Here is a 23684-nt window from a genome sequence, read left to right as displayed (position 1 = left end):
GTCACACCAGTTGGTGTAGAGAATGAGAAGACCTGGAAACGCATCCACTGCATTTGACTTTCCAGCAAAGTAACCCTGCTCCTGCTTGCAGATCCATTGACTAAGAGAGACCTCGAGCACACAGCCAGACCAGGGCCTGAATTCAGCTTCCACAGTGAGAGTGAAGAGCTTAACAGCTCTGCCTGTGCATCCTGCTTGGATGGTGACACTGCTGCTAAGTAAGCGCAGTGTGGGAAAGGAGTTTTATTTCCTCCAAGACTCACATCGTGTCCAGGATGTGCCCAGAGTCTAAACAACAGCTGCAAACATGTATTTTCTTATCTCCCTTTCCAATTTTGGCTCATCTCCATGTTGAACAATAGCCATTGGATTGTCTATTTTCTGGCTAAAGGGAGATAATGGGAGTCAGCTTGAGCACAGTTTCTCTGTGTAGATCAAGGACAATTACTGTAATAAGAAGAGGACATTTTCAAGGAACTCCCCTTGCAGGGAACAAAAACCCACAAGGCCGTGTGCCATGGCTCTTTCCCTGGAAGCATCAGCTTCTCCCTGTGCCCAGCACATGCTCTGACCTGCATGGAACTGCAGAGCCATAAAGCTGTGCCTTAGGCTCACACCAACACCGAACTGGAGTGCTCCTTGTTCACTTTGGAAACTGGTCCCTTTCAAGGACTGGAAAGGCCTCAGACCACTTACCTGTGTGTAGGGGAATGAAATGGCATTGGGAGGTGGAAGGGTAAGGGAGGAAAATGAAAGAAACCTTGATAACACCAAAACTAAAAATGAGGAATTCAAAGCATAGTAGAGAGAAGGGTTCACACCACTGTATCTGTCCCGCTGGCACAGGAGCTGGGCCACCTACCTTCTGGGTGATGAAGTTTTCTAGCAAATCAGTCTTTCCAGACTGATATTTTAAAATTCCCTATGACTTTCTTTTTCTTCCCCTTTTTCCCATGCACAGTGCGCAACTTCTGGTACAAACAAGTTTGGGGACAAAGCAGCAACACCCTCTCGTGTGTATTTCTGGGGAAATGAAGCCTCCGGGCTGTGAAAATGGCTTGGGATGTACAGTAGGTGGAAGCCTGTGGGTGGGAGGAGGCAGGAGGTGAGGCTGGTCCTGCTGCCTGCCTGGAGGCCAGCAGGGATGGATGATGGTCCTGCTGCGCTGCCTCTGCGCGGGGCCGGGCAGGGGCTGCTGGCTCTCGGGGGTGTTTTTCCATGCGGTGCCTGGTCAGGTGCTGGCTGCGCACAGGCTGGAGCAGCATCCAGTCCGGCTCTGGACGTCAGCATGGGGAGGGGGAGGGAGCCCGAGCCGGCTCCGGCGCCGTTGCTGAGGCAGCAGGAGCCTCAGCAGCATCCCTGAGAGCCAGGCAAGCAAACTCCTCCTCCCTCCCGATCTCATCTCGTCTGTCTCCCTGCTTCCTTCGCAAAGATGGCAACCGAGGGGCTGCGCGAGAACGAGACCTTGGCATCGCTGAAAAATGAGGCTGAGACCCTGAAGGGCAAGCTGGAGGAGGAGCGGGCCAAGCTGCATGACGTGGAGCGTGAGTGGGGCCGGGGTGCGAGGGACGCGGGCACCGCTGGGTGCTGCCGGGCAGGGACCACTGCATGCCGGCACCACGGCCTGGCCTCGCCGGGGAGCCAGGAAAACACGCTGCTGTGACCCGGAATGAGCGCAGCTGGAAGCCGGGACCGCTGCCCGGGAAAGGCAGGAATGCCGCTCTGGAGCGGGGTGCGGAGCGAGCTGCCCCAGCTCTGCTGTCATGACAGTCGGTTTTCCATGCTCGCTGAAGCCCAGCTGAGGGCACGACCGCTGCGCTCGGCCGCGCTGCTCAAACAATGCACGGCTCCGTGATGGGATAAATAGGAAGCGGATGGGGAGCGGAGGCGGCGCAGCCTCCCTGGGTGCTCAGTGCCACGCAGTGCCCGCCGGGTGCGCAGGCAGTCACCCCGCAGCGCCCCGGCCGCTTCCTGCACCGCCTTTGGTGTGGGAGGCAGGAGGGAAAGGACCGTGGAACATCCCCCTGGGTGGTTTCCGAGATGTGTTTGCATCGGTTTAGTGTTCATCTTAGCGGCAGAAACAAAGGTTAAACCCAGCCTTGGGGAATTTGGTGGGAATGAGGCCAGGATTTCACCCAAGGTGAAAGGGCTTAAAAAGGAACCTTGTTTCCAAAACCAGCTCCTTCCCCTGGGAAACAACTTGCGGGGATCCAGTGCTGATTCAGAGGTGCGGGGTGAGTCAGTGCTGGAGCTGTCAATGCGTAACTCACCGTTATCAGCTGCAGTTTCAAGACCCACGCTTAACGTAGCAGAAATGACATGGGCAGATTTCAGCCCTGCCCTCCTCCCGTGCCCCCCGCCCCTGCTCAGGAAAAATAAGCTAACCTTATTTTTACGGAGCTTCTAAAATACGTATTAATTCATCTGTCCTGAGATATAAAAATCCTTTTATTTTTATTTTTTTATAATTACAAAGATATCATATGTTGCAGTTTAGGGGGTTTATTCCTCTGAAATCATGTAGCTCTAATAGAAATATTAATGGGTCATTAAAACTTTTCTTTCATCTGTTTGGATGCCTTTAATATTGGAAAGGAAAATGAGCCTGATCCAGCGTTTAAGCTTTCAGTGTTCTGTAAGACTGAGGGACTGGCAAACATCCTTAAATTTCAGGTGGTGAAGATTTAAGGGATTTTTTTTTCTGGAGTAAATAGAGCATTTTCTTGTCTAAATCACACATTATGTGAGTATCCTATTAATAGGAATCATTAAACAAATGGAGATGTCTTCATTACAGAAACATTATAAATCATCATATTCCTGCAGTATAATTTCTGTATCGGAAATAGTGAAGCCACTTTAACAGACCTCTTAAGCATATGCTTAAATCCATTTTTGTTCACAAGGAGTGATTTCAGAGACAGTGTAACTTTACATGTCATTGATAGTCATAGGACATTTATGTCTTTGTCATATGTACAATCTGTTGGAAGGCTGTGTTTGCATAGCTATGACATGATTTCAAAGACAGAAGTCTTATGTTGCTGTAGAACAAGGCTCCTTCATGATATTTCATATTATTGATTCTGTATCAGAGCTTTTTTTGCACTTATCTGCAAGAACTAATTCTGCAGAGATTGGAAGTTTCAGAACAAAGCATCTCTTCTGCTTGGTTTGGTTTTGTTGGTTTGTTTTGGTTTGGGTGTTTTTTTTCCTAATCTAAAAATGTCTCTTGGATATTTCTTTGCTCTCATCATGATTTTCCCTCTATGGTTCCCAAAACAAACAGCTGGCTGAACTAGGATTGCCCTTATTTGTTCAACTGGTTTTGAACAGCAGCTCTCAAAAATGTGGACAGAAAAAGGAAATACCAAATGTGCATTTGATTTGCAATCTCACAATTTTAAGGATTCAGTTCTATCGCTTGAGGTGTAAAGAAAAGTTTGTTTTGTTCACGCAAACTGCCAATTTTTAAGCCCAGAAGAGACCCTTAGGACCCAATGGACTTCCAGGACAGAAAAGGTCAAAGACCCAATAGTATCAGCATCAAGTTCCCACCTTCTGTTCAGGCCAAATGATATGTTTTAGAACAAACAGCCTGTTTTACCTGGACCTTTGTAGAACCACTCAAACTCCTTATTGGCTTTAGCTGATCTGCTTGCCTGAGTGCGTAATTTTCAACTATCTTGAAACAATATTGGAGAATGCTTCAAAATAATTATCTGCCTCTAAAACCTGTGCTAGGCGGGTGCAGGATTATTATGGCTGTGGTTGGAGATAAGCGTCCTCAGAGAATCAGAAAGGCTAAACCAGACAATTCCAGCCTCAGCTGCGTTGACATAATGGGAATACTTTGTCCATTGTCTGTGAAACGTTTGTTTTCTCAGATAGGTTCTGGACACAGGCATCTTTCCAGCTGCGACAATAACCTCCTGTCCTGTGTTTTCATGTCTTTTGATTGGATCATTTGGCAGGTTTCCATGGGTGAAAGTAGGGGGAATGTATCTTTCCTCAGTGGATTGGTATGCTGCTTTCTCAGAAACTTGCTTCTGACCTCATGATAGAGACAGTGGGGACAAATTGTCAGGGATGGTGAACAGTATTTGTCCCCTGGCTGGGTTAGACTGGTTGAGCAGGTAAATACATTATTCTGGCACAGCCTGTGGGGCTGGTGGTTTTGAAAGGCAACCCATGAAAAGCTGATCTACTGGAAATCAGTCTCTGCCTTAGGCAGAAGTTGTTCCCCTGACCATGGGCCATGAAGGGAGCTCAAAGTTAAGGATGCCTGCTCTTGGTGTGCCAGCCCTTCCTTTCTTGCAGCGCCAGAAAAGTGACAAAGCATGAAGCAGCAGTGCAGCTCCAGAGTGATCACCTGCCATGTGGGGTATGGAGCTCAGCCTCCAGCATGGTACTGAAAAACTTTGTATTTCCTTCACCATCCCATTAAATCATGCAAGCTTCTGCATTCATTTCAATTACTGAGTCAGACCTTGCCCCCTTAGCTAACAGCAGCTGGATCTTAGGTCTGTGTGTGGACAAATAATGCAGGTAAGAACTGGAGCCTATTAGCTCTGCTCTAGACAGATTGATGTTTAGTTCTGGTGCCTCAGGACCTCTGCTCTGCTGTGAGACTTCACCCCCACCGGACAATGCTACTCAGCAAAGTTCCTTGCCTGCCTGCTGTTCCTCTTTCCCATAAAAGAAAAAGCTGACCAATCCATGAAGTCATTAATGTCCATAGACACTGTTCAGAAGTTGGGTAGCTCACTTTTATAGTAAATGCCAAGCTTCCCCACTCACTCAGAGCTGTCCTGGCCCTCAGTGCTTTCCTGGCCACCAGAAGTGATGGCACAGCAAAGAAGTCTCCAGCAGCAGTGGCTAGTACCTGTATCACACTGCACCAGCCCTGCGGTACTGAAAGGTGATTGCAGCTGGGGGTCTCACATCTAGAAGTCTTTTATCATAGAAACTTTGGAGAATTGATGTTATCCCCTTCTTTTGTGTGATTTCTTTTTTGTCCAAGATCCATCAGTGGGCTTCACTTCTGAGTACCTTGAGGTATGTGTTAGGCTGGAGGCTGGCTGTGCACTTTCAAGCTTCAGCCAGTTTAAGGATTTCTCAAGTAAGAGGGGTCAAGAGGGTAATCTATTTTCCAGTTTTACTTGGGTGTGATAGTCTGCAAGAGCTGCTACAGCCCTTGAATTTCAACTGAGTGAATTCACCCTTGTCTTTGTCTGGTAAATATGTTCATACACTGCTCACCTTGGTTTTACTACCTGCCAGCTCTGAAGCAGAGTTCATTGGCTTGCACTATAGGCTCAAACTCAAGGGATTACTTCCTCCAAGTACCATTACTCATAACATAGAGATTTACGAGGGAAGAGCTTTGATGCAGGGCTCACTAACCATCAGCTGTTTGCAGTTCATCAGGTGGCAGAGCGTGTGGAGGCGCTGGGCCAGTTTGTGATGAAGACCAGGAGGACCCTGAAGGGCCATGGAAATAAAGTTCTCTGTATGGACTGGTGCAAAGATAAGAGAAGAATTGTGAGCTCTTCCCAGGTACGCTGTTGGGCAGCTGTTTCCAAAGCTAGTGTGGGGCACTATACAAATCTTCTGGCTGTGCTATGTGCCACTATTTGCAGATGATGCCTGTGTACAGTGTAAATGTTTTCAAGGTGCCATTGAAGCAGTTCATTGGCAATGTATTTGTTTAGAGAGTATAAATCCAAGATCATCACTGGATCATCACTGTTGTAGCTAATACCCTAAATATTTCTTGTCCAGTCATATATAAGTTTTCCCCATATTCCGTACTGCAATAGAAAATAGAGCTCATCTGAGGCCACTTTTATTTCCTTGCTCTTTACAGATGAAATATTTAGTAACTATATCAGTTTATGTGTTCAGAGAAAATAACCAGGAAAAGGGAAAGGTGAAAAAGACTTCTGTGCACAGAGATTTCGTCTGCAGTCTGTATGCTTGCTGCAGCCTTAAGAGCATCAAACATCCTCCCAAACTTACCGCTTTTACTTGGGCATGTTTAGAAATGGTCTTAACACCTGCTCCAGACCAGTCTCATGAGCCGGAGGAGGTAATGAGATAATTACTTTCTAGATCCCCTCATTCATCCTGAGCCCAGTATGGCAGTGAGTGAGCTCGTTGCATCTCACAGCTGTTCATTGACCTATATGAAATCTGTCAGGGGTCTCACTTGAGGGATAAAAATAGGCAATCTGCATTGCAAGCCACCTTCAGTTACTGCGAGTTTCTGCCATTCATGGTGATCTCAACACAGAGTAATTTTAAATAATTGATGTCACATTTTCTGAAGTGGTTAAAATGTCAGTGTGCAGCTCAGAAAGCTGAACAAGGCAAGTTGTAATGCAGTTTAGAGATTTTTACTCTAGTTAAGAACTATAGTGAGTCCAGATACACCAATAATGGTTGCTCAGTAATAAACATTTTGCTTTTGTGATGCAGGGAGGATAACAATATTACGTGCACACGGCATGTGTATAGCTACCATGAGTGTAGCTGGCATACACAAAGCGCTTGTGTTGCTCTCTGTGGAGGGTTCTCACAATGGCAATTTAGCAGATTGTATCAATGGTTAATTGAAGGTTAAGTAAGTGTAGAGAGAAGGGAAAACCAGGGAAATACAGGAAAAGGAAGATGAATAAACCATGTAATGTCCATAAATAGTCCCCATGAGTGCTGCCAGTTCAACAAGTGATTTGTAACACAGGCCACCTCTTGCATTTGTAATGCTCTGTACTGGTCCTGCCCATCCTGCAAGTGAGAGGATTTCTCATAAACCCACTAAAAGGGAAGGGGATGAGGGGAAGGGAAATTACAAAACACCCATCTTTTAAGCCAACATTAGTCATCTCAGTGAGAAGGAAATACACCTTTCTTCCGGCCAAAGAGAAGAGTGTCTCCTTGGTGCTTCACTGTGACCATTGTGCCATGTTAAAATGGGGATAAAAATTTAATGACATAACAGCCTGGGGGATGGAATTGAGCAGCAGAGTTTTCCCATATCTAGGAAGCAGGCTGACAACTATGCCTCTGGAAGGCCTCAGTTTCTCTCTCTGTGTGCTTTCATTTAGGATGGGAAGGTGATCGTATGGGATTCCTTCACTACCAACAAGGTAAGTGAAGCTTCATCAGAAGTCTGATTCCTGTGCACCCGAGAGATGACAGTGAGATAAGATGGAGGGCTGAGGGCTCGCAGGTGTCACAGGGAGCTGCAGGTTGACAGGATAACATGCAAACCTCCCCCAGCATGTCAAACCAGTGGTCCCAGGGCAAACCACCTCCCTTGACCTGTCTCTGAGCAAAATCCCTGTCAGGGCATGGGAGTTTGCTGTGGTGTCAGTGGGAGGCTCTGATCCAGCCTCTTTGCTGCCAGGGAGGGATCCCAGCTGGGGCATAGCCCATCCAGCAAAGCAGAGGCCCTCCCTGGGTAACCCCATACCAGGTGGCATGTGTGGTAACCAGGGATCCTTCAGCTGTGGTGTTCACTGTGCAATGGTGCCACTGCTCCTCCAGCCCCAACCAGGGCTGCCTCATGGCTCCTGCTCCGTACAGCCGAGAAAAACAGCTTGTTTGTAACTCACTTTTACAGTGCAGCATTGGGACCTTTTACAGCACTGAGTAACCCAAATAAAACATGCTCTTTGATCAGGTTAGGGTGCGTGAATAAGGTGGCAAATGTCAGGACTGCCCATCCTGCTGGGTTCTGCGTAAGGGCTGTCCCAGCCTCACATGTGAGTTATGGCTGGGGGAAACACCTTTCACTGACCCTCAGGATGTCCCGCAGAAATACTGAACTTGCTACTCTACACTGTTTTCCTTGCACTGACTAGAGAAACAGTGACATCCCAGTTTAAAGAGATGCTGTGTTTCAGGAACATGCAGTGACCATGCCGTGCACCTGGGTGATGGCGTGTGCGTATGCCCCCTCTGGATGTGCCATTGCTTGTGGGTAAGTTCCCTGTTCCCACAGCTGCTTACACAAAGGAGTTAGCTTGATTGGTAGTGGTGTCCTCGTGCCTTTAGATGCTGACAGCTAGAAGTTTTCATGCCTTGATTGTGGGTGGAAGGACTGCGTTCAGTGCCTCTGATTCTATTCCCATAATGGCTCGTACATATTATCCCCACTGACTTCAGTGCAATAACATTTGTTGTGTAAGCAAGGAAAATAATCCTCTTTTAGCATTTATATCATGGGTTAAGAATTCTGCATGCATGCAACTTCCCTGTTCCAGTTTAGTTATGCATTGGATATATCTTCTAAAGGAGAGAGGTTTTAACTGTGGTCTTACTTTGCACTTTTTCTTCTACAGCATAGACATTAGTCATGAATGATAACCAGCACGTGAATAGATCTTGCCAAGATGGGGTGGGGAGAAGTAACTCCATCCTTTATAATCTGCTTTAAGTTTTCTGAGGACTCAGGTTTGAAAATACTGAGTTTATGCAGGGGAGGAAATAAAGATGAAATGTTGGCAAAGCATCTTTTCATAAGAGACTGGGTGGATCAGACAGACAAAGCAAGCTTGGGGCAAGAGAAAGGAACAAAGGGAGACTTCACTGTGCAGCTTGCAAATACAGAAAGCTGAGACAGACAGACTCCACAAATGTGTGCGGAGAGGGAGTCCGGAAACAGGACGGCTTTGATTGAATCTCGAAGAATGGCAAGAAAGCTCTGTCTTCATACTTGCAAGAGAGACAGTGAGGGCACACATGCATTGCACTACCTAATTCTCTGTTTCTGTTGTCCTGTCAGTTAAGTGCTGTGCACGTAATACAAGGCACAGAACCAGCACTGGTGGTATGCTGTGAGATCCCTGGGACCATGGCAGGGCTGATCTACCACGGCTCTAGAAAGGGGTCAGACACAAGACAGAGCCTTTAGAAAAGACTCCTGCATTTGGCCTGGGAGACACGTTTTAAGTGGTGCAACTGTCCAGGAAGGACATGTCAGCTATAGAGATCAGTGCTTCTGCTAAAGCCCTGTCTTCACCCCCACTACTTGCTATACCATCTCTTCCATAGGAGTTAGGTTAAATTTGCCAAGGTAGTTAAATAATGATGCTTTACTACAGGTGCTCAGTGACAGATGTCACCAGAAAGCCGTCAGTTTGGCTCTATGTGAAACTACCCCTGAGGTGACTGCTCTGTCACCTCCCGGGTTATACTTTGGTGAGGTTTCATTCAGTGCCATTTATAAACTCCACGAGGGTCAGAAATACCGGGCGCAGCTGTTGGAGTTCTGTAAAGCAGCCAGGCTGGTGAGGCAGCTGGGGCTTCCCTGTGCAGGGAGATCCCGGGCAGCACAATACAGGGAAGTCGGTACTTGTAAGGGTTTGGCAGCACAGCACTGACAGGTGGTTTCCTTCTTATCACCACTCGCCTTTTGTCGTTGCAGTTTTAACCAGTTCTACCCTCTCTCTGTTATTGCTATTATTGCTCTCTTTAGTGGCCTGGACAACAAGTGTTCTGTGTACCCTCTGACATTTGACAAAAATGAGAATATGGCTGCAAAGAAGAAATCGGTTGCAATGCACACAAACTACTTGTCTGCCTGCAGCTTCACTAACTCAGACATGCAGGTAAATGCATTCCCTACCCACTGCTCGCTGTCCTGCAACACTTACCACGAGCTGCACTCGTATGTGATGTAAGTCACCTTCCTTGCACTCAGGGCACCCAGGGCCATGTCCTGCTCCACGCAGGGGCTGCTGGAACACCCTCGCTGAGGGCAATGAAGATGCTGCAAAAGCTGCTGTAAGAAGATGCTTGTCACAGCCCACAGCCAGGCTGTGGTACCTGCGCTTCCACAGAGGGAGCTCGCTGGTACCTGTGTGTTCTCTGCTCACTGGGTCTGTGCTGGCTTCTGCTTTTAGGAGCAAAAACTAACACAAGTATTTAAAATCCCAGTTTCACCAGGACTAGGCTGGGTATGTGCTGTGCCAGCCGATGGAGACTGTGTTGTTTGCCTGCTTTGTCCTGGGCATCCAGCCCACTTTTGCTTTAATTCTTAGTATTTTTGTTGAGTGAGATGTTTGAGGTTGAGGATGGCCCTGCAGGGCCAGCCCTGTGCTCCCTACATGCAGTGATGTGTTCCCTTGAGGAAAAGGAGTGATGCTATCCTCATCTGCCAGCAGGGGAGGTGGAGCAGAGAGGCCCACGGTGGGAGGCAATGACAAAGCTAGGAACTAAATGCAGATCTCCTGAGACCAGGCCAGCCTTCCTCTGTAGTGAATATCAAAGATCTCTTTCTCCAGGAGCATGAAAGATGATGAAAGGAGCCAAGATAATTCCCTGTCCTCTCTGGTTTTTGAATTTCATTGAAGCTCTGCTCAGTGCAGCTCTGCAGCAAAATAAGTGGCAGAAGAGAGAGCATTTTCATTGCTCTCTGTGTCAGCAGAGCTGCTGGAAAGGGAATACCTTGTCCCCTTCTTCCAGATACTTGGAGCTTTGCTGAAGGAAATATCAGCTTTCATTGCTTCTATTTCAGGACATGAGATGCCCAAGAGTATGTTGTTGTTTGTCGTTCTATGGTGCCTGCAATGACTCTGAGGTGCTAATTTAAGTGCATTGCCATGGAAACAAGTGGTGGAGGTACCCAGGGCTCAGGCTTGCTTAAGCCCTGACCTTACTGTGCAGGAGCCCAGTGTAATTAGAGCTGTCTAAATTAAGTGGAATGTTTTTGATGAGATAGAAAACCAGTATTCTCTTTCCTTGTCCATATTTATGTGCATCATGATTAAATCCTATGAAAGGGGAAAGAATTATTTTTCATAGAAGAAACAGAAAGAAAAGTTGGGTCTTTTTTCTCCATATTAAATACAGAAATCTGCAGTGATATTGAACGAAAAGTATTGTTACTGTTAAATAATACCACAGAGGACTTAGATGCTTTATATTCAGTGATTCAGAGATTTTTCTAAAGACTTTTAAAAGAAATCTTCTTGTGATTGATAGGCTTATAAGTGATCATTTATAGCACTGCATGTTGCTATTGAAACAAATACAAACAAGTGGGTTGGCCAAGCTTCTGTTAGAACACTGTTATGTAGGGGATCCTAGAGAATCCCATATTTCTTATCTTTTCCCTTTTACTTAATGCACCCAGAATTAAGATTACTCAGTAACAATAAGGGTGCACAGTGCAATGAGCACACTGTGAGGGAGCTTTCCCACCTGTGTGCGGAGCAGCTCTGCTCTCCCTGCTTGTGTCACTGAGGGATGTGGTACCTGTCCTGGAGCAGCTCTAGCACATGGCAGAGGTTCAGCACCCACTGCTAGGTGCTGTGAGTGCTGCTGCTCCGCTGTGGCTGCTCTCTTAAACTACAGCTCAGTTTTCCCTCAGAGGAATGAAAGACAGGAGTTTAGGAGTTGATGTGTCCATGGGCAGTGCAGTGCAAAAAGAGATGTGGGGTGGTACATTATTGATTAAAGCCACTCTCAGGCTATGCGAGTGCTGAGAAACGGGGTCCCGTCCTTGCTCCTCATCTGGGCCAAAACAAGCGCTGAGCTGCAGGGCTGGGTGACCTGCACCTTGTTCTCAATGCCCCAGATCAGCCTTGCCAGAGAGAGCCTCCCTCCCTCAGTACACAGAGAGCCTCGCTTCCTAAATTAGGTATGTGCAGCTCTGCGGTGTGATAATGCTCCCCACGTGACTATGCTCCATGTGTATTAATAGCAGCAGTTAATTGGGATCTCAAGTGTTTGCATAGGGCAGGCCGACATACTGCCAGTGCGCTGGGCTGAGGAGCAGGATGAAGCCCGTGGCGATGGCGGAGGCAGCCGAGGTGAGGGTGCCCCTTCTGCCCTCACCGCTGCTCCCAGCCCTGGTAGGGGCTGTGTCCCTGCTGGCCCCTGCCCTGTGCAAGTGCTGCCTCTTGCCCCCAGGCGCCAGGCAAGGATCCTCATCCGGTGCTGCTGGAGCCCCTGGTGCTGCGAGCGGGAGGCTGGTAGCAAAGATTGATAATTTCCTTCTGGGCTTGGATGTTTTGGGTTCTTTTGGTTTGGTTTTCAACAGCAATGCCCTGATGTTAAGTCCATAACCTTTGTCTTTAAGGATTAGCTGCGTTGCCAGCAGACCCCTTCCTTACCCCTTTAGCTATTCCTGTTCCCCTCATATCTATCTTACAAGACCAAATCCTCAGGGCTGGAAGTCTTCATTCCTCAGCCAAGTACAAATATTCCTCAGAACAGGAAGTTCATTGATCTAGGCTCAAAAGCTGGTCAGAAATACAAGTCAAGACTTTCTTCTGCTATGATCATCTTAGTGCATTGGTGTCTCTCTACTGCAGGATTCGGAACAGTTTGTTCTGCGGCTTTGCAGACCGCCGTTTATGGGAGGAGGTTTTGGAGCACCTGTCAGACATGTTCAGTGTTTAACCTTTGTGCAGCTCTGTGAATGGTTTCATGATTGCCTGATCATTTTCTTCTTGACGAGTATTTTCTTGCTAATTTCTAACTACCCATTGCGGTCCCTTGAGTTTTCTCACCGACCGTGAGAAAAACCTGTGTACAAGGCTGAGAGCTCTCCTACGTTCACACTTGCCTCTTCCACACCAGTGCACAGAGCCTCTTTCACCCTTCAGAACCTGTGATTGTATAACAGCTTTGGGTGCCAAGGGGGAGTTTTGAACAATTAACCATCATCAGGATTTAGGCACAATAACAAGCACTGATCACAAGTGCTGTAGCACATGAGGGAAGCTAGGAGCTGGGTTTGGTCAGTGTATGCTCAAGCCGTTTCACACACAAATGGTTTTGGACAAGTGAGAGGCGATGGACTTAAAAACAACTGTCTAGACAGGCTTACTTCCCTTTCAGAAAATCCATGCCTTAAGCCCAATTAATTGAGGTTAACCTGGCTATTTCAAGCAGAAAGAAAAACTTAGGGAGCTAAACAGGTATACTTGACTCCAACAGTTCTGCTCTTTACCCAGGTTGAATTACAGCAGCTTGAACATGGATAGGGTTAAATACAGGGGCAGACAGGAATACCAGTCTGGTTCTGCCTCCTTTTTGGAGGATACGGAAATGCCAGCAGATCCTTATTGCTATCAGTTCTCCAAACCCACTGCATAAAACTGACCATTATTGAAGCTATGAAGATACAGCTGTCCTTTCCACTCTAGCTTCTTTCCTTAAAAATAAAAGCCATAAACTGTGCTTAGGTTCACATTGAGTTTATGGCTTTGATTTATTGCATGTTTCATTAAATTAAAGCTGTTCTTGGTGCGTTTATAGGATGTCACTTGTTTGTGAACTTGCAGATCATCTCATTTTTGCATTGTGACACTTCTTGCCACATCCTATAGATCCTGACAGCTAGTGGAGATGGAACTTGTGCTCTGTGGGATGTGGAGAGCGGGCAGCTTCTACAGAGTTTCCATGGTCATGGAGCTGATGTCCTGTGCCTGGATCTGGCCCCTTCTGAAACAGGAAATACTTTTGTCTCTGGGGTAAGCAGGAGCTTCCTATCATAATATAAAAATTAAGGAATGTGTAAAAGGCAGCAAAGGAGGAGGCTCGTGATCTTATTGAGAGAGTGCTGGAGTGTGTGTTGGAAGCCCTGGTGCAATCCACTCATTGCAAGCACATTTTCCAAGCTGGAGCAAATTAAACCCCTGAGTGTGGGGTCAAACCCACCCAGCCAGTCTGACTACAGTTCTGCTTACTTAGCAAATTCCACCCCACACCAAAGCAATCCAGCCTGACATCAAAACAACGCCTCTGCGGGGCAGGGAAAGGCTCAGAGTCAGAGCAGCGGGCTCAAACCACAGCAGAGGTGTGAGCCCCTGTGGATAGGAGCCTGGCACAGCAGATGACTTCCCACATTTGGCTACTCTCTGGTGACCAGCTCTCTGGAGCCAGACGGGGTGTGCCAGGCGGCTGCCCAGGGCATCGAAATGGGGCCACAAATAACATGCGTGCCACTGTGTCCCTCAACCGCTCCCCAGAAGCCAAGAGGTAACTTGGATGCTGGTAAGCCCTCGTACAAGTTGGAGCAAGGAGAGGAGGTGTGGCCACATCTTCAGCTGTTGTTGAGTCCCCTGTGCCTTCCAGCGGTACCAGAGGTATTTAAAGCCCCTTTGTCAGTGGAACACTGCCCGCTCCCTGTCCTGGCACAGAGGAACACACCACCCTTGCTGGGGCTGCAGCACTGCTCCAGGAAAGTACCTGGGGCATCTCCCACATCTTGTCCTGCTGCTGAGGGATCACTGATCCAGGCAGCTGAGCCATTGGCATGCAGCCTGGCAGTGAGGCGGGCAAGGCATAGGTGGGATGGGGTCAGCTCCTTTTTGAGGTGGTTGTGGTCTTTCCCACATCAGAGTGTGCCGGTGAGAGCTGGCAGCAGCTGAAATGACCTCTCCTACTGAAGGCAGGCTACTACCAGTCATTTTGCTGAAGATACCTGGTTTCTGAGCCCCATCAGCACTGGCACAGGGCTTGTCCTGTGCGTGCTGATGGAAACGGCCCTTGTGCCAAAGGGTGCCAACCATGGATTAGGGGATTCCACCTGTGCTCAGCATCATGGTCCCATCCCTGCACAATAAACCTGGGCCTTTTCTGTTCTGGCTCTTCTGACACATTTGGCTGGCCCATCAGGAGCAGATCCCAGCACACTGGCCCAGTTTGCCTGCTGCTAGCACAGCTGCTCCGAAGCGTGACTGAAAGCTAATTCCATCCAAATGCATTACTCCTCCCGGGCTTTCCTGTCACTGAGCTTGCTTCCCAGAAAGGATAGATTCATTCTCCCTAGGAACAGCTCAGCTTATTATAGGGCAAAGAATCACAAGCAGCTATGGTACTGCTGAGAGAATATGTCATACTTTGTAGATGTAGCAGCTTGGGCATGTCTGTGCTTACAGGGACTTGCTTAATTCATCACATGCAAAATACTGCCTCAGTGAAGGTCTGTCTTATACTGTGTCAATGCAGGTAGAGCCAAAACAGTGTAACCTGAAGGTGTGGTGCATAGAGAGACTCCCTATGCATTGTGCCTATGTAATACAGTAACCTTGAGCTGGAATAAACAATGCCAATACATCAGCGTGTAGATTGGGTGCTGTTATACTTAGTGACTTAAGTGAAAATCCCAGCCCTCCTGGGAGAGCTCAGGGCTCTGTCCTGGCCTCAATGCCCTCAGTGAGCTGGATGGCACTCAGGGGTCCCATCTCTCCACAGACGTTGCTGGTTTCTCCTTCAAAATCTTAGGAGACAAATCACCAGCTTGTCTGATTGGTCTTGCCCCCAAACTCCCAGAGAGATCACGATGAACAGTGCACATGGAAGCAATACAAAGGGCTGGGCTTGGGCTGTGGCAGGACTTGAGAGGCAAATATGCTGAGTCTAGAATGTTCTCTATCGTGTTTCGTTTCCTGTGTGCAGAAACCACAAGCTGGTACAAAGAAACATTGCCTCTTTTAAGTATGACATCATTAGTAGAAAACTGGGATTTCATTTAACAAGAGAATTAAAAAAGAGAGAGAAAAAAGATGTGGATTGTGAAGAGACTGTTTAATTTAATTAGCAATCATATTTGCGTAAAAATAAATGATGTGTGGTACAGTCTGTTGGGCAGGACACACTCACTTGGCAGAAACAGCAATGTCCTGACCTGCCCCATGCTTCCACACCCCTCAGAGAGGCTGAGCCCCCCAGATCTGAGCCTACCTACAGCTTGCCCCTGTAGAATTATTCAGACATCCCAGTTCAGACCATGACCCTACAGGTAAGAGATGGTTCCTGCCCTGAGGACTCAGCAGAGTACATGGGCTGAGCCCCTTGCCCAAAGCATTCAGGGTGTTGAGCACCTCACAACAAGCACTGAACGCTAAATGGTCTTTTCAAAGCATTGGTTGAAAGGCACGTTAGAGCTTGACAATGAGATGTTAAATGAGATGTTAAAATGAGATGTTAAAGTGCTGTTATGCTTCTTTTCTCATCCCAAGCATGCCACTGAGCAGTGCTTGCAGAACCACAGCAGGGGTTAACTTGTAGTAGGAGACTGTGCAAGAGACCCTCCAGATACACTTACTTCATTTTCTGTTTCAATGTTTGAAGAGAATTAGTTATAAAACTTTAAATGCTGCATATTAATTTTTTATACTGGGTATGTTAAGTGGTAAGGGAATGAGTCAGTAATGCAGCTCCGTGGGGTGGTGGGACTGCAGGCACAGGTACAGCAGCAGCACAAGCACAGCAAGGCTGTGAGTGCTGGTTAGTATGGGGCTGCCTGCACACCCCCTGGCCTGTCTGCACCCCACTGTGCTACATGGCAGTGCTGTGCCCTTGCTGGTCTGCAGGACCACTGAGGCTACAGCCTTGGTAGAATACTCTGCTTCTAACTGCAGCTGCATCAGGCTTGGGGTACCAGTACAGCCAGTTCTGGGCCTGCTTTGCTGGTTAAATCCCCTCAGAGCAGTGATGTTCTGAGCCTTTTAATGTAGCCGGGCTTGATGACATGGATCAGACACAAGTGATGAATGTCACCATTTGCACAGACATAGTGAAATTTTTTTGTCTTATTAGGGATGTGATAAGAAAGCCATGGTTTGGGATATGCGGTCCGGTCAGTGCATCCAGTCATTTGAAACCCACGATTCAGATATCAACAGTGTCAGGTCAGTATGTTTCTGGGAGAGGACACATTTGCGATGTTGAGCAATGTGCTCGTTCTATTTTTGAAGTCTGACCTCATCCAAGTAATGTAATGTGTTCTGGTCTTCTTTTTTCACTTGTGCACAGATACTACCCAAGTGGGGATGCTTTTGCCTCTGGTTCGGATGATGCCACGGTATGTCAATTCCTATATATAAATAAATAAAAGTAACCTAATTTAGGAGAGTTCTGCTACTTCCTGAGTCTGATTTTCCTAAAAGACTGAGTCACATCCACAAAGGACTTGCCTGTGACACCAAAATTGCAGAAATACTATATGTAATATAGTAAATATATTAATTATAAATAATAAAATTATGAAACACATTACTATTAATGCATAATATGTATTATATTAATATTAAGATAAATGTTATATATAATGCTGTAGGGGAAATCTAGTTGCACTTTGTAGGTCACCTCTGCAGACTTTTCTACATGAGGTTCTGTCCAAATAGTCATTTCAGATTTTCTGTGTTTTGAAGTTTCATGATCAGAATTACTTGTCTTACTGGAAGAGATTTGGCTTTCTGTAGCTGTTGGTCACAAATGGAAGGAACCAGATGAAATGCTGCAGCTTGTGTCAGAAGCAGCAGCACAGTGCAAGGGTATAAATGGAGCCTGAACATGAGTGCACGTGTCCCAGCAAACAGAGAGGCAGTGGGCTTAGTGCAGAGCTGAGCAGACCCTCTCAGCGCTGTGCACCCTGAGAACACAGTCCAAGGGTGGCCTTGGCCATGTACATCTCCTCCCTCTCAGCCTGAGTCACTGGCAGGTCTTCACTGCGGTGAATCACCGCATCTAGGTTGTCCTAGATGATCTTCCTTATCTATGAGCAAGCTGCTAGGAGGGGCACAGGATGTATTGACAGGCAATTGTGGTCAGCACATTGTATGCAAAATGCCACTGGTGCCTCCGGGTCCCTGAGTCATGCACAGGGCTGGTGGCTCTCCCTGCAGGTGGTGGGTCCCCATGGAGGACCGGGCTCTGCCTGTACCACAGCCCTGCAGGGACTGAGCTGGCAGTTCAGTGTATCTGCAGGGCAGATGTCTGGGAGGCAGCTGGGACCTTGTTTCTTCTGTTTATTCAAACATCACAGAGTTGCATGAGGATGAGCACTTTATAAAAGTACTCTGCCCTCATTGCATGTTTTGAGTCTACTGCAATACTAGCTAAGCTCAATAGAATCATTCCTTGTGTCTTCACTGGATGTAGAGGTGACCTAAGGCTCTTCTGGAGAGAGTGTACACTGCTTTGGGGTCTTAAAAGCTGTGATTATAAAGTAATACCTCTAGCTCTGTGGTGACCGCAGTGGCTCTCTGCACATTCAGGTGTGGTACCGAGATGCTGAGGTAGTGAGATGGAGAAATTGTCCATTATAAATTCCAATAAGAGCACTCTTTTTTATGCCCAGTGCCACAGGCTCTTATAGATGTATTTGATTTTTTTCCCTCTCTCTTAACTATTCCTGATACCCCTGCCTCTGTACTTTTGACAGAGGTTTTGACAGTTTCCGTTTCTTTAAATAAAGGGGGTGGTTTTTTCAGTGTATATCCTGATGCACTGACAGGTATCCTTCACCTGATCTGCATGCTTAGGGATTTCAAGGAACAGATAATCCTGACTGGAGGGAGACCATAAAAGCATGCTTACATGGCAGTGCTGTCACCTGCGGTGACCCCAGCTCCCTATCAGGACAGCCTGAAGGAATTACTCATCAACCTGGAGCACCGGAGACCTGGACTTCACATACCTGGCAGCTCCCCACCGCCCTGCAAATGAAACAGCCTCTCCTTTATGTGCGGGCTTGAATAGCAGTCATTTTTTATTTGTAAAGTCTTAATATTAGCAACCCCATCTGGCCAGTGCTTGCTTAAACTTAACTTACCGAGGAAGGTTTTCAGTTCAAATAGATTCAAAAGTGCATTTCGATTTCAGGCTAACAGACTGCCTTTATGCATGGCAATGAAGTCTGGTCTGCCTCTACATTATTTCCATATTAAACAAACCCAGGTATGCTGGCAAATGATAAAAACAGGAAGTGCAGGTTGTAGAGGTGATTGGGAGTTTTCCATGAGAAATGAACACCCAGTGGTCTATATAGGAATGTTTTATCTCACTTGAATTATTTCATGTCAGGTTTTCAAACAGAGAGGCTGCATGGAAGGGCATGGGCTGTTTGCTGTCCTGTCTTACTCAGAGCAAGGACTACCATCTAGGCCTCCCCATGCCAAGGGACTGTCTGAGCACTGTGCCATGTGCTCTGTGTTCTCAAAGGTTACTAGTGATTTAATCCTCTGTCTTCCAGACTCTGTATGTGGCTAAACTATTTCTTTAGAGACTGTCTCCCATGTACCTCCTTAACAGCAGGATGACTAATATGTAGGAAACCATGGTGGGGAAGCAAGAGGGACTTTCAGTGGGTAGCCATGGTCCAAAGCCCACCACTCATCTCTTTGTAGCAGGACAGGCAGGAGGCTTACAGAAGTAAGCTTACAGAATAGGCTTACAGAAGCCTTTTCCAAAGGTTTGGAAAAGCAAGTCCTTCACTCAATTTATACAGCTTTGTTTTGCTTAGGTTGCTGTTAGACTCCAGAGGAGTCCCAGTTACAGCAGGCAGGAATAGCAGAAGGGAAGAAGCCAAGCAGCCACTTCCCGTGATGTGTTAGGCTGTGGTCCTTCACAGTCCTTTTTTTTTAATGGAATGTGGTAGTCATTGACTCCAGCCTTTACTGAGGCATGTGTGTTGGTTTTGTTCTAATTCTAGTGTCGTTTATATGACCTTCGTGCAGACAGAGAAGTAGCAATTTATTCCAAAGAGAGCATCATTTTTGGAGCATCCAGCGTGGACTTCTCTCTCAGTGGTGAGTCCTGAACTTTGGAGGTTATCTTAGTGCTGGAATTTGAGGGGAACTATAAAGTTTTACCGGTTTAACTTGGTAAAGCATTTTTTATTAAAAGTAATACTAAGTACCAAAGGAAACATTTAATACATGGAAGACTCTTTTTGTCTCTGTAAAAGGAATTACTCTTTAAATAACCTCACTGGCTATTGCTTTGTTGTAGCAATGAAAAGTATTTTCCTGGCCCTACTGAAGGCAGGAAATATTTTGTCATTAACTACAGCTGGGCTAGAATTTCATAATAATGACTAAAAACATTTCAAAGGAAACAAGAAATGTAACTAGACTATGAGGCACACTTACACAAATAGCATTTAAAAGGATAGTAAATGACTAATAGTTAATGTATGTTAGAGAAGCATGGAGACAGATATATTACCACTTTTCACTGCAGATCTGAAGACATGAGCTCGAGTCTTCTCCCTCCTGCCCCAGCACAAATGCAGATTTGCATGGGGATGAGTGGGTGGTGAACTGCCATCCCCCCGGGACAGAGGCAAATGTCTCTGTCATGGTCACAAGCCCACAGCTCATCCCCTTGGGGACAATGAATCACTTACCAAATTGTCTACTAATCATTCAACCATTTGTATTCAAGTAAAGTCTGAGCAAAATATCATTACCCTGCATTGGCTTTTGAAGTGCTCTTCAGTCTGTTGTGATTTGGTGTCATCTCTAATGACTGAACAGATTCTATATAATTTAATTAAATTTAACTATTTTTAACTAATTCATTTTCATTGGTTCAGCTTTCAGTATGGCTAGCTCAGCAGTGGAGCAGGGCTGCCTAACAGGAGCACAGCTAGCCTGGAGGAGCAGTGGTCAAGGCTTGCTGTGTGCAGAGAGTGGCATGGGAAAGCTGGCTCACTGGGTGGTGGATGTCCCGCAGAAGGCCATTGCGGCAGACAAGACGTTCCTTAAGACCTCACTTTGTAAAATCCCATTCTCTTTGTAGGTCGCCTACTGTTTGCAGGCTATAATGATTACACCATCAATGTCTGGGATGTGCTGAAAGGGTCCCGGGTATCCATTCTGTTTGGACATGAAAATCGTGTCAGCACCTTGCGGGTCTCTCCGGATGGGACAGCGTTCTGCTCAGGCTCCTGGGACCACACGCTCCGAGTAAGTGCTGGGGGCAGCTACTTTGGGTGCTTCTTTCCTTCTTTGATTTTTTAAAGGGGTGAGTGGAAAGATTTTTACAAGAAAATTGACTCTAGATTGACTAACGAGGCTGTAAAAACATAGTGTAAAGCATGAGCAGAAAATTCCAATTTAAATGTTCCCACAAAGTGCCAACAGAACTGTTGAGTTTTGAACTTGTGAGTTAAATAACATCCTTGCTGCTGATGCTCTGTATGACTAATGTGACTGCCTGGCCAAATTCTGATTAAACATTTGATAGAGTAGTCAATGTCATAAATGATTGTTCAACTCTCTCTCTGCAGATCTGGGCTTAACCTGAGATCCTGTATGCAGAATTGAGTGAAGACTGAAATCCTGGAATACAAAAACTGCATAAAAACACCACTCCTCAAAATCAAATACTTGCTGTACCACAAAAGAGTGACATCAAACCCACAGGCTAACACAGCTAGGTAGAAAATGTAATCTGCTTGATCATATAGCAAGCACCAACCTGTAGTAAAATGCAATATTTTTAATTCTGTTTTGAAACTATCTTCTTTTATTAGAACTAGTTTAGATAATTAAAAAGGGACTTTTCTCTGAAGTCACCTGTATCATAGAATTGAGTATTTCAGTGCACATTATGTATTTATTTGCATGAATTTAGTTCCTTTTTAAAGTAAAAAAAAAAAAAAAAAAGAAAAAAGTTTAAAAAAACCCTGATTTCTGATTTTTATCAGGATGTAGCATAAGACTTTGGAAACATTCCGTAGTAGTGCATTGAATTCTGGTCGTGAAAAGTGGAAAGGAAATCAATTCTGATACTTTATGATGGCGTTAGGAATGACTGAACCTTGGTAGTAAGTAGAGGAGCAGAGGACCTACTGTGAAGGTACTGGCTGTTGTCATAAAAATGTATTTTTTGTACAGAAAAGGAATCCTTTCAATCCCTGTTTTTTCCTACTGTCTTTTTAGATAGAAATAAGTATTTCATCTCTGTTACCTGAATATAAAGAATCTAAATATATACAAACTGATAAGCTGCAAAAAGGAGGGATATAAACATGATTTACTTAATCATGAGGTAATACTTAACCAGTAGTTTCTTAGAAATTTTTAATTGTATCACTTGGTGAGTGAATTTTCTTTTACTTAAAGGAATATTACATGCTAAGCACTAAGGGATACTATACGCTGAGCACTAAACACTGTTACACTGATGGTCAAATCTTTTCCAAGTCAGTCATAGTCATTCTACAGTCATGATTCTTACTTGCATTTTGAGCAGTTCATACCACTTTGGCAGGGCACTGTAGCTTAAATATGCATTGAGGCAGTATATTCCCATTTTAAGGCCCTTCTGCAGTGTCAGAGCAGTGTAAGTTCATGCAAATGCCTGTCAAACCTTACAATTCCAATTGTACAGTCCTTATTGCAACAGTAATCTCCTACGACTAGCATAGACATAGTTTTGTCATATTTAGAGTTGAGAATTCACAACAGTGAGTTGTTGAAAACCTGCTGTGAGCACAGTTCTGCCAGCATTTGACACCGTGCTCACTAGAGCATCTGATCCAGGAGCTGCTGGGCTTCAGGAAAGCAGTACAGCCGCATTGCTGGCAGCACCTAGCCCTCTGTGTGAGCATGGTAATGCAATACAGAACTGGCAGGACTACGCCTGTGAGGAGCTGATGCTGTAGAATGAAGATTTAATCAGATAAAGCTGAGATACAGTTATTTATAGAACTACTGGGAAATTATATCTGCATTTATACATTGGAAACTATTGAGTGTGTCACCTGAGCAAAGGCACATAGGGAGCAAAGTGCTGGAGTAATGCTAGGGGCTTGCATGGTCTGGCCTTTGAAATGCAAGTGGTGAGATACGTCTCTGAAAAGATTAAAGACATGGTTTATATTTAGATTGAAACAAGAGAAAATAAGCTCACTGGAGTGGGCTTGATCACAAGCTCACTGATCACTGGAATTGACTGTTCACCCAAGTTTGATAATATCCTCATTCTATTTGGAAACGGGATTTCTTTACAATTTGATGAAAGTTGTGTTAGGAACAAAGTCTCCTCATTCATGAAAACATTAGGTTCCATGAATCCACAGTTATCCTAGGACACTGACATTTGTGTGAGCCTTCAGACTCTAATGAAATAGTTCAGCTGTTCTCACTTGGAAAAGCCAACTCTGATGCTTTGCAATGTTTGTGGCAAACTATCCCTGTAACAAACTGCACTATGGAAATGTCATATAGAGCTCACTGTGCAATACTGAGTCAATACACTGTACACATCTGATCAAAAGATTAATATTAATGTTTAGATAGTATTTATTGGTAAGATGTTTGTTTCAAACATACGACATTGTGTTGATACTTATGAATGGCCTAATTACAATAAATTGTATTTTACATATTGAGAACATGTATATACTAGTTTTTTACATCAGTTAGGTATTTGTAATGGTAGCTATTTTTTCTCTTTTGGGGGATTTACTTTTTGCATCATACAGTTTCTTAGATCATTTGTCCTGCAAAAATGTAGGGTGAAATGCAGGTCGACTATAAAATTGCTTCTGGAATATCTTCTGGAAATACCCAAAGTGAGCCACAGCAACTGAGTCCTCGAAGGTACCTGAAACTCCACATGAGCTCCTTCTGCATTCAGGAGGCCAGCATTCAAGTTATGCTTTCCTGCTCAGAAGGATCACAGCTAATGTGATGTTTTCTGTGCAGAATCAGTATGTGTTTTGTGGGAGCACAGGATTCTCCTCGCTTTGCAGTGGGACACCAGTGGTAGCTGGGCACTGACACACTGTTGAGGGCTCAGGCTCTCACTGTTTGGGTAAACCAGATGTGCAGATCTTGCAATTTGCATCTTGAGATGCAGCAGTTCAGCCTTGTCAGTAGAGGAGAATTGTGCTGGGCTCAGCTGTCCACTTCCATGTAGGTTTT

At 45.7% G+C, this 23684-nt stretch overlaps 1 protein-coding gene across 1 annotated transcript; it reads left to right on the top strand.

The window, feature by feature from the left end:
• Positions 1-1204: 1204 nt before the first annotated feature.
• Positions 1205-23152, top strand: GNB5 (G protein subunit beta 5). The gene is made up of 11 exons (XM_061446984.1): positions 1205-1544; positions 5423-5559; positions 7110-7151; positions 7911-7987; positions 9485-9617; positions 13347-13490; positions 16564-16655; positions 16780-16828; positions 19460-19556; positions 20551-20717; positions 21041-23152. The coding sequence occupies exons 1-11, from the start codon at positions 1433-1435 to the stop codon at positions 21050-21052; spliced, it is 1062 nt and encodes a 353-aa protein (XP_061302968.1). The 5' UTR covers positions 1205-1432; the 3' UTR covers positions 21053-23152.
• The last annotated feature ends 532 nt before the right edge of the window (positions 23153-23684 follow it).

The sequence above is a fragment of the Pezoporus flaviventris genome, unplaced genomic scaffold (genome assembly GCF_033815535.1).
Source record: "Pezoporus flaviventris isolate CSIRO_AGI_PZ_B2104156 unplaced genomic scaffold, CSIRO_AGI_Pfla_v1 ptg000006l, whole genome shotgun sequence".
Taxonomy (NCBI): Eukaryota; Metazoa; Chordata; class Aves; order Psittaciformes; family Psittacidae; genus Pezoporus; species Pezoporus flaviventris.
Note: the sequence above shows the minus strand (reverse complement) of the source record. Positions and strands in the feature narration are given on the sequence as shown.

Bases quoted from the DNA above. Each gene is read 5' to 3' on its own strand.
- GNB5 (XM_061446984.1), top strand. From the start codon at position 1,433: ATGGCAACCGAGGGGCTGCGCGAGAACGAGACCTTGGCATCGCTGAAA. The intron at 5,560-7,109 runs GTACGCTGTTGG...GCTTTCATTTAG, and splicing joins GAATTGTGAGCTCTTCCCAG to GATGGGAAGGTGATCGTATG. The intron at 7,988-9,484 runs GTAAGTTCCCTG...TGCTCTCTTTAG, and splicing joins GGATGTGCCATTGCTTGTGG to TGGCCTGGACAACAAGTGTT.